This window comes from Trachymyrmex cornetzi, unplaced genomic scaffold (genome assembly GCF_001594075.2).
Source record: "Trachymyrmex cornetzi isolate Tcor2-1 unplaced genomic scaffold, Tcor1.1 scaffold117, whole genome shotgun sequence".
In the NCBI taxonomy this organism is placed as follows: domain Eukaryota; kingdom Metazoa; phylum Arthropoda; class Insecta; order Hymenoptera; family Formicidae; genus Trachymyrmex; species Trachymyrmex cornetzi.
This window is the reverse complement of record NW_017295730.1, coordinates 1,307,958-1,319,208: the sequence shown is the minus strand read 5'-3', so window position 1 is coordinate 1,319,208 and position 11,251 is coordinate 1,307,958. Positions and strand designations below refer to the sequence as shown.

Here is an 11,251-nt window from a genome sequence, read left to right as displayed (position 1 = left end):
AAGCGTAGGAAATTTTCGAGCGGACCGCGATCTTCGTTTGAAACTGGACGTACATTGCAAATTTTTGGACACATGTATATATGCGTGATTTTCTATTGTCTGTTATTTCTATGTGTAGTCACCTTTACTTTTCGCTCCAAGATCGCTCCAAACTTCAACCACATAAATATATTTGTATTTTGTAATCTTGTGATATATATTTGTAACTTAAATTTTAGAAACGTTATTAACTAGAAGTAAATAGTCCAGAAGAAAGATATAATAGGAGTCAAGTGTCTTGTCGAGCTTTAATAAAACGTTGCAATGACTTATTAAAGATGCGGTTTCGCACGTGTTTATTGAAACACAAAGTTTTACACTATTCACGACAAACGGCATGTAAAATTATAAATGCTTGTGCTATTTTGCACAATATGTGTATAGAAAATAATATCCCATTCCCACAATATGATGATAATTGGCAAGTTGATGTTTAATCAGTACATCGGTGATAACAATGAACAAATAGCAAATATAGAATGAATCCTGATTTGGCAGCAGGTAAACAATTGCGAAACAGATTGATTCGTACTTATTTTCATTGATATATATATTTATATACATATACGAATGCGGAAAAGACCTTACATATAGAATACATTATACATATAATGTGTATCATACATTTAATATACAATATGTAAAATGTATAACATGCAATGTAAAATAAAATAGTAATGTAACATACTTCATAAATTTTTTGAATCTTTTATAATAAAAAAAAAGCAATATCACATGGAATCACAAAGAATTCTTATGCAGTCTTTACTCTGTAGAACTCAACATATTATAAATCATAACAACTTCTTATTTAATAATAAACATGGATATATTGACAAACTCTGAACCTATAATATACGTAATACACATACGAGTAATAAATCTTTATGCTCATATTAAATTTAAAAATAGGAACATATATAAAAATAAAACTGAAAAAATGAAAGATCTACAACGCAAGAATTACATTATGCTGTATTATGAAGGATTGCATTTTTCAACAGCATTAACCAATCTTTTTTGAAGTCTTAACTTTCGTTTCTTCAGTATTAACTTTTGGTCATAATAAGAACTTTGGATTTGGTAAGTTTGTTTTGCTACTTCTGCCAGTTCTCTGTTGGCTGTTGTATAGATTGAACATTGTCTAACTTTTTTTTCCTTTTTTTAATTATTGGTGTAGTTGGAGAACCATTATTATCATTTTCATTTAAATTGTATGCACTATTATCAATTAATGAATTTTCTTTATCTTCGTTGTTTGCTTCAGTGCTTTCCATGTTAATATTGACTGCATTATTATGTTCACCAATTTGTATCAACTCTCCTACATTCTGCTGAAGATATTCCCCTTCATTTCCGATTATTTCCAAATGTATCTAACAATAAGAAGCAGAGATATATAAATGCATGCTTTCTATTACAGGGTTGGCAGGAAAAGTCCAGTGGGTGGAAATAACCAAGGTAAATTCCGGATTTTACCGGTTCGGAGTTTATCCACTGGAATAATAAACTGGTAAAAACTATAAAACTGACTATTAATATGCGATATTATTATATTTATATATTTTATATATAATAAAATATACACACACACACATCGCATTATAAAAAAAAAATCTTACCAATTGTGTTGTGAGATCTGGTTCTTTTTTACCATTTAACATATTTTATATATAATAAAATGCACATCGCATTATAAAAAAAAAATCTTATTAATTGTGTGAGATCTGGTTCTTTTTTACCATTTAACATATTTTATATATAATAAAATACACATCGCATTATTAAAAAAAATCTTACCAATTGAGATCTGGTTCTTTTTTACCATTTAACATCTTATAACAAAAAACTAATTTATTTGCTGCATTGATTCTTAATCTAATTCGAATTTTATTTTGAATAAAACTTAAATTGGAAAACACTCTTTCAATTGATGCTGAACTGACTGGACAATTATATAAGTGAATGACAAAATTAATGAAATCTTCGGAGAAATTACTATTTTTATGTAACGCGCTTTACACCACGTTTGAACATTCATATTTCTGACTTTCTCGGAAAAGAACGATTTTGGAAATGGTTTAGCCTCTGCTTGAAACGATACAATTAACGGTACAAATTCAGGCGATATTTCTGCTGCATAATTTCGTGCAATATCTTTTTGTTTTTCGGACAGTTCTGTATTGACATATTGCGGATGCAATAGATAAGCTAGCATATGTGCAGGTGTAACAGCTTCAGAAAACCTCTTTTCTAAAATATTTTTATATGGTTTCAATTATTCATTATTTATCAATGTTATCCATAATTTGGTAGCATCCGCCAAATTGCAATTTTCAGCTTGGCACTAAAATTAAATAAATTATAAAAATAAAAATAAAAATTCATTATTAGAATGGCAATATTTCGTGAACATTGTACTATAGTTCATCAGACCTGTGATATTGTATCAAGCTCCTTGCCTTGATAAAATAAACAGTAATGTTCACGAAACATTGGCATTTTAATAAATTTAGATACAAAAGATAATCCGTGAAATAGATAGCTTCTGTATAGAAAAAACTCGTAGAAGCTTTAAAAGTTTTAATTAAAGTAAAATATTAAAGAAATAGATTCTATTTATTATTTATATTTTATTTTTTAATAAATATATATAAATATATTTTATTATTTCAAAATAATTTCGTATCAAAGCAGTGATAATATTTAAAGACAATTAATAACTATATATAAATTTATTCTAAGCACAATATGTATATTGAAGTGAAAACAGACAATTCTATTTCTTTTCAATATAAATATATTTTTTTTCTCTTACCTTGTCAAGCGCGTTTGCTATGTGTATTAATTGACTATGCAAAGATTTTGCTTCTTTAGAAATTATAACATTATTAGTAAATTTAATAATACATATTAGTAAATTAAAGAAACTCATATACAATTCTTTGAAATACTATAATATGTTGTCCCACTATTATCATGATTTTCAGGCTAAATTCTAAGAGAAAATTCTCTCCGTGTAGTGTCTCGCGCTAAGAGCAGTGATATCAAAGCGCGAGATTACCGTATATCTTTACACGAGCTATTAAAAATAATCAAATTTACTTATTTGATTATTTTTAATAGAAAAGACCAGTGTTTTTGCTGGTTTTTTCCATATATTCCCCTTCATTTCCAATTATTTCAAAATGTATCTAACAATAAGAAGCAGAGATACATAAATTCATGCGTTCTATTATGTTATAATAAGGAATGTAAAAATAAGGCTAAAGAAGAAAGTAAAGTAAAATAGAAGAGATTGAAGAAATTAGAAAAAACCTATCAATTACAAAAATATATGTAGAATTTTACCTCAGAGTCTGATCCTATGTGAACTTCACTTTCGTTTATCTCTTGGTCTGTTTTCTGTTCCTGCACTAGACTGTTCTAAAACTCTCTTTCTCGCTTTAAACAAATATCAAACGTATATCTACCTCACTTTAAGTTCCAGAAGTGTACACTAGTTCAGCCACAAAAAACAGACCTTCTGTGTGTCCATTAATACTTGTGGAACAAATTAAATTTAATGTTGCTGCCTCTGTTGTACTTAATTTTAGGTTAGATTCAGTCCCTCCTCCAGTTTTATTTCGTTCTGCATTTATTTTGCTTTGCGTCATTTTACTACGAGATCATAATATAAGTTTTAATGTAATAGAAATTATTCGATTTATATCTATTATATGTAGTATATTAATATACGTTATATACTTACTTTCCGCCAAGATTTCCAATCTTTACTTATACCATTGCAACTATTTAAGATATCTGTTATCTTTTGCCATAAGATGGTTGCATCTTTATATGTAAAATCAGCTGAAAATTTACCCGACAATAAGCGCAGATTTTTTTCCACATATTGTAATAATAATGTTTTTTGTACTGATATTTGATTATTATTTAAGTGACTATTTGTTACTTACAGACACGTACTCGAGTTTTTACTACAGATAATTAATAATCCAGATTAATACTACAGATAATTAACAAAAAGTGTTGCCACGTATTCTATTCGTGCAAAAGATACGTACACGAATCTAAATACGAACGCTTGCATTGTGTCTTAAAGAATACATATTGATGATTGAACGATAAACGTATGCGTATTTGAACCATTCGTAAGTTACGTATACGTAAAGTTACGAGAAAGTTAAAGAATCGGGCCCAGGTCTCGGTTCGAATCCTGGAACGCTCTAATCTTTTTCTCGCTTATTTCTTACAATATTAAATATGAAGTGCCTGGATAAATTTCCTCACGGATATATACTACTTACAGCATATATAAAAAATATGTCCAGATTAAAATTTTTATACTCTTGACTCAATTTTAGATTGCCACGCTTTTTTATCTAGACTCCACATTGGCCTTCAAACCTGGGCGAAGTTTGAAGACTAATGTGGGACTAAGATAAACAAGTATGACAACCCAAAATTGAGCCAAGGTGAGCATCCTAACTTGGCCCCGATTACAGTCTATACTGTGTTCAACGAGAGAATGACCTCGATTTGTGCCTAGCAGGCAATATAAGGCTGTACAACGCTATGAAGTACAATGCTATAAAGTATGCTGTACTGTATGCAAAACAAATTCGAGGTCATTTTTTTCATTGAACGGAGTATAGCAAATACTTTCGAATGCGCTGGCAGAGCCAGAGATTTGATACACAATCGAGCTGGGAGTGGGAATAATCAGTGGTGCACATTTGGCTCCCCGGCAACACAAGAATCATCCCCACCACTCTCGCTGTCTCGCTCGCTCTCACGCAGCGGCTTCGCGAGAGGGAGCGAGACAGCGAGAGTAGTGGGGATGATTCTCGTGTTGCCCGGGAGAATGTGCAGCACGGAGTGGGATAGCCGATAAACTTTGCAGCCTTCAAGTAGTATATAAGAACGAACAACACGGAACAAAATCGAAGCACTTTCTGTGAAGTTGATAGTGAATATAGCACTTCCTGTGAAATTGATAAAGTAATTTCCTATAAAAATAATCAACTGAGAACACGTTATAAATTAAAAAATATTATAAAATGTGGTTCCTCAATAAAATATGTACGAGTAAAGTACGTCTTGAGGGCAAAACTGTTGTGATAACGGGAGCAAATAGTGGTATCGGCAAAGAGACTGCTAGAGATTTATACGCGAGAGGTGATTTTACTGAAATATATTTTTAGTTACTCTAAACTTTGAAATGCAAATACATGGGAAGATCATTAAAATAATAGTGTAAAACTGGATGTCAAAATTTTTTGCAATATTAATCTCGTCGTGATTGACTTTTCTACATAATTATATTGATAGTCCAAAATTATTTTCAGATCTGTATCTACTTAAATTCTTACACTTCAAGTAAAATCGTTCTTTCCGTGCAGATGTTGCTTATGGCATAAATGAAATATAAATTTATTATTGGTTAAAGTGATATAATTCTCTTCACAATGATAATATCTAATTGTATTGCATCATCCGACAAAATTTGATTTTTTTTCTTGTCTTTGGTATGTGCAGTGTCATGTCCCGAAAATTTTTGACCGTTAGATTTGAGTCCAAGCTCGGAAAATTCTATTATGTCACATTTCCGTGAAATTTTGTCGTTTTGCGCGTTTATTTAACCACTACGGTGTTTTTTGATCATATATAGGCAGTAAGTGTCATATCTTGAGTTTTGTTTCTTAGATAGGTCAGTCATCAGAAGTGAAAATAACAGCTAATGAAGAAGAAAATGAGATATTTTATTGTTTTAATCAACAGTTTGTGGTATAACAAGACTAAATTAAAAAGTGCTATAACATTAAGGAAGGCATTTGGAAGTAATGAAGCAGCAAAGTTATTTTTTTCTGTTTTTTTATTAAAACTCAATTACGCATAGAAATAACGAAAAATGACAATACAGCTTTTTTTGTTGCTGCTAAAGTTTTCTACAAAATGAGTATTTATCGAGCTTTGTGCTGTGAATAGAATTTGAGACACAGCGGTCTGAAGATGACCTAAAATCCTAAAAGTGTCCTAAAATTTCTTGAAAAATAGGCAAGAAAGGGCATTCTTTCAGTTATTTTCTTGTAAGTTGTTCTGAGTGCATCGGAGAGTTAAAAATGATATAAGATAATTTAATGTAGACGTCTTATCTGAAAAAATTCAGTTCCATACGATTAATACTTTCAGAGATATTAAGCTCCAAAGTAGGCATTTTTTTTATTAAATTCGTTCTTTTTCGAATATTAAAGTGTTTTTTTTTTCATAAGGTAACTCCGGTATATACGCCGCGCTGGGATTTACGCCGTGGAAAAAATAGGAGAAGTGGGGGTAATTTTCTCGCAACTACTCTGTGACATGCCTTTATGTTATATTAGATATAATTTCATATTGAGATATAATTTCAGCTTCTTATTGTTAATATTAATGAAATTATTGCTAGTTGAATCGATTTGTCACTGTATGCGTAACAAGTAGCATCATCATAAATTATAATCTACATAAAATGATTACTGTAAGGCGTGTAAAAGACCTAGTAGTTATTTCGTGATACATACGTGTAGAGGAATAGTAAAGCATGTTGTATAGAGCAAAATACAAGTGCTTTGCTTTCGTATTCTTTATTAAGTTTGTTGAAACCCTTGCATTTTTGGCATATATCCCACCCATTTTCTATATATAGCAAAAATGCAAGATATATATTTCAAAAAGTTTATTTTTTAATACGAAAACTAAATATTTCGGATTTCTAATATTTTTTTTCATAGTAGTGTAGACAGTACAAAGTTTTTACTGATATAGTTCGTTTATTTTAAACATAGTAAATAATACTTAATAAATTAAGTTTTTGATAGGTGCAGCGTATATACCGGAGTTACCCTATATATAATAAATTAATAATTAACAAATTAAACAGTAATACAAATAATAAGAATTTAAAACAAAATTAATCATTTCACATCTACGATATAATGTAATACTAAGATTGTTCGCTCTACGTTAAGTATGTGTACAGGGTGTTTTCAAATTCGCACCCGCGAAGTACAAGACATGATGACTTTATGCTAAAAGAAACAACTTTTTTCCTTTGCAAAATTGCCTCTGATAAGCAATTTTTGCAGTAGAGCAGGTTGAAGTTAATGAATAATCGCTATGATTTATGTGGCCTTTTATTGTTAAAAAATTAAAGAGTTTGTTTTTTTATTATAAAAAACAAAGAGTTTGTTTTTTTATTGTAAAAAATAAAGAAAGAATTAGCTCTTAAAATACCGTATATATACTCGAATTTTATTTTATTTTTTTTACTTTATTTTTAATCACTATTTCAAAATAAATCAATTTTTAAGCATTTAAGGTAATCACGTACTCATTTAATTATAGTAAACTATTATTTAAGTTTAGTGATACTACTTAACTATCATATACAATTGTGCAATATTTGAAAGAATAGAATTTTCAACAAAGCAAATCAAGCATATTATTATTTACATTTGTCTTTACTTTTTTCATATATATAATATATATATATATTATTCATTTATTTATTATTACGTAAAAAGTGAGAGCAATATTTATTCTGCTATCTTCTAATTTTTTAAGCAATACAATACAAAAGGAGGTCATAATCCAGTATTCATAGATTCTTATAATTTAAGATTGCCTTAAGTACAGACTTATGCAGTCGTAAACTATCATAACAAATCATAACAAATTATCTTAATATATTATACTTATGAATACTAGTCAAGGATTAAAGTGCAAGTAAACAAAGAAGCGCATGCCGGCCTTGAGCGCATATAAATAAAAGCGCTTACTCGTTAACTTCAATTTGTTCTCCTGCTAAAAAAACAATCTGCAAAACTTACATATCAGACACAATATTGCAAAAGGAAAAAGGTGTTTCTTTTTAACACATAAAGTATCACGTCTTGTACTTCGCGGGCGTGAATTTTAAAACACTCTGTACAATCAACATTTATAGTGAATTTTTTTATCAATTTATTTTCTGTATCTGTTTCTTTGCAAAAAAAATCAAACTTTTAACGAAAAGCAAAAATTTTTGATGTAATGTGTGTTGTTTTTAAAACGACTAGCAAGAGTAGAAAAAGTGATTACAGCGCTTAATGAGATATTTTTATAAAAATCTTTCAACGAAACGTAAAATATTCTTACGTAACTTAAAAAAATGGTTACATTAGATATTTATAGAAAAATTCCGTTATCTAAGCGCTATTAGCCACTTTTTATCACTCGTGCTAATCGCAATATAAAAAGTTACGTCAGAAATTGTTTCTTCTCGTTGAAAGGTTATATTTTTATTACAAAGAGACATACAAAAACTGAATTAATAGGAAAGAACTGACTGTAAATTGTTTTTATTATTCCGCTACACCGCGCATCTTCCTCAATTTTGAATAAATGTCAGACGATTATAATTTCAAATCCACGTAACTTATTTGGTAAAAAAATTGTACAAAAACAAAAAAACTCGTGAAGGTAAAAAATAGCACTTTAAAATAGTATAAACAAAATTGGCAAAATAAATAATTTCCTTAACAATACTTCCTCCGTAATACCATTTTAAATATGGCCAAAATCATCATTTTTCGTTTATAATATCTCAATTTTCTCGGAAATATGACATGATAAGCAAATTCTAAAAACAGCATCGTTTTCAACTTAAGGGGATCCTAAAGCTTCCTGTTTTACCACGTAAGCACGTATAATTTTTGTAGAAATACTTTTTTTCTCTTTCGCCGATTCGAAAATCCTTTTCCAGGATTAAAGTATACGCATTAATACGTGTCTGAAAAGTGGAGTCTATGCCGAGAACGATCAAAAATTTTAAAATTGATATATTTTTTACCATTTCTTGTGTAACATGGCGTCTCAGCTATCAAGTCGTGACAACATTTGCTTGATATGAAAGTTTTGCAACCTGTATGTACGAAATAGTGGTTTCCAAACACGTAGTTTACACGAACAAACAACGTCGAGTTCTTAGAATTAGACTTAGAACCGGTTGTTCCATCTTTTGATCAATTTTACCTGTGAGGTAAATCTGGTAATCTGTGCATGTGATTGGATAATCTTACTACTTACCCAACAGATAAAATTTACCAAAAGGTGGAACAACCGGTCCTTAGACGCTTTATCGCGACGAATTTGTTATACGAAAATTGACACGTACGTGTGACTGCGTGTATCATAGGTTGCGTGCAGAGCCGGCTTAAGGTATTTGTGGCCCAGGGGCTGATGTTAAAACGGGGCCTCCTTCATTCATAAGAATTGTTTTATAATAGTATAGATAATAAATACCTATTTTTATTGATATATTTATTATAATAATAGAAATTATTTATTGAATAATAGATATTGAATAACAATAAATTAAATGCAAAATACATATATACTTTGCAATTTCTATTTAAGAAACGTGGTTGTTCGTATAATGACTTTTGTTTGTAGTTCCAGTCGTTTTAATTCTGCTTAAAAGATACAAATAAGTTCTGGATGTTGAAGAATAAACACATGAAGATAATTCACATTTTATTTAAAGTTGTAGCATTTACAAAATTTTTTTTCTCGATTTAGTGTGCGCAAATTCATTTATTAGATCACAAAAATCAATATTATTTAGCAGTTCGCTTTCTATGGATAATAATGCTAGTGACGATAATCTAGCATTGGCCATTGTGGATCGATATTTATTTTTTATTAATGTTAATTTAGAAAACGATCGCTCAGCCTCGCAATTTGCGATCGGTATCGTTAAAAATAGTATAAATGCTACATATATATTTGGAAAGACTTCATAAAGTTTTCGAACGCACATCCATTTTAAAATGTCAAGAAAGAATGCGACATTTTTTAAACTAGTTTTTATAAACGGAATAAATTATTCCAGCTCGTAACCTAAACTTCTTTCCAAATCATGAGAATAAATGCTAACGATACGATCAGCGCACTCTCGCATTTCATCGATTTCGATGGTCGTTAATTTAGTTAGGAAACCAAATAACTCTGTTATGTGATTATATGCCGAACTTCGTTTTTCTAATTCAACTTGAAGTTTGTCAACGATCACATTAAATGATTCAATACGGAATTTTTCGCAGCCATCTAAATTTTGAATCTCTGTTACATTATCTGCATATTTGCGCGTAATTTTTCGTTTCTTTGTATCAGAATATTCTTGTTGTACAAAAGAGCCTAAATTTTTAGAATCGTTTTCTATTGCTGTAAAATTATTTCGTAAATCACTAATAAAATTAACTAGCGAGTGTAACATATTATTAGCTGTAATCAAGTCGAGTTCGACTTTTTGCAAAAATTTGCTAGTTGTATTGAACCGTGAAAGAATTCGATGCCAAAAAACTGTCATAAATGCAGTTTCTAGTTTCGTCAATTTGTTTTTTAAGGACGCTGCTTCGTGACGAGTTTCAGTCTTTTCTGTTTCACTTTCTTCAATCTCATACAATGAATTATATAATTCTGCATAATTCTCAGCTAATGTAGTAATGGCATCATCGCGGCATGACCATCTTGTAGAAGATAAATTTTTTAATGTAGTGCTCGCGTGTTTTAGCAATATGCTCCAACGATGCGTAGAAACGGAAAAAAAAGTATAAAGTCGTTGTACAAGCCGGAAAAAATTCACAGAATCGATACACCCATCTACGCTGCACTCGCCAACTAAATTTAGTGAATGCCCTACACAAGGAACATAATACGCAAGAGGATTAACTTCCTTAATTCGCGCTTGTAATCCCGAGTATTTTCCAGACATGTTACTTGCATTATCGTAAGTTTGCGCTCGACAGTAAACAATATCAATTTCATTATTGCAAAGAACTTGTAATATTGTTCATTCAATGATGCTCCAGTATGGCTATTAATAGGTAAAAAGCAAAAAAAACGTTTATATACATAACCATCCAAACAGTACCGAAATACAATAGACAATTGATCAACGTGGGATTCCCCCCCCCCCCCCCTCCCCCCTTAATCCAGCCCTGGTTGCGTGAGATATTGTTGTGATAATATAAAAAGCAGGGACGTCGACTCAGAATTGTGCCAAGTATGGAGTAACGAATTGGCGAAGGGAGGTAAGGGCGAACAATAAAAAAAAAGTCTCATGATTGCATGAAAATTGTTGCACATATATTTTTATTTTTTACATGTAGGGTAAAATCAGGGATTATGG

The 11,251-nt window shown here is 30.3% G+C and overlaps 1 protein-coding gene across 1 annotated transcript in view; it reads left to right on the top strand.

The window, feature by feature from the left end:
* The first annotated feature begins 4,970 nt into the window (after nt 1-4,970).
* Nucleotides 4,971-11,251, top strand: part of LOC108765195 (retinol dehydrogenase 11-like) — a 10,922-nt gene continuing 4,641 nt past the window's right edge. Inside the window, exon 1 of the mRNA XM_018513787.1 lies at nt 4,971-5,220. Within this exon, the coding sequence (XP_018369289.1) occupies nt 5,103-5,220 (118 nt within the window). The 5' untranslated portion in view covers nt 4,971-5,102. The remainder of the gene's footprint in view (nt 5,221-11,251) is intronic.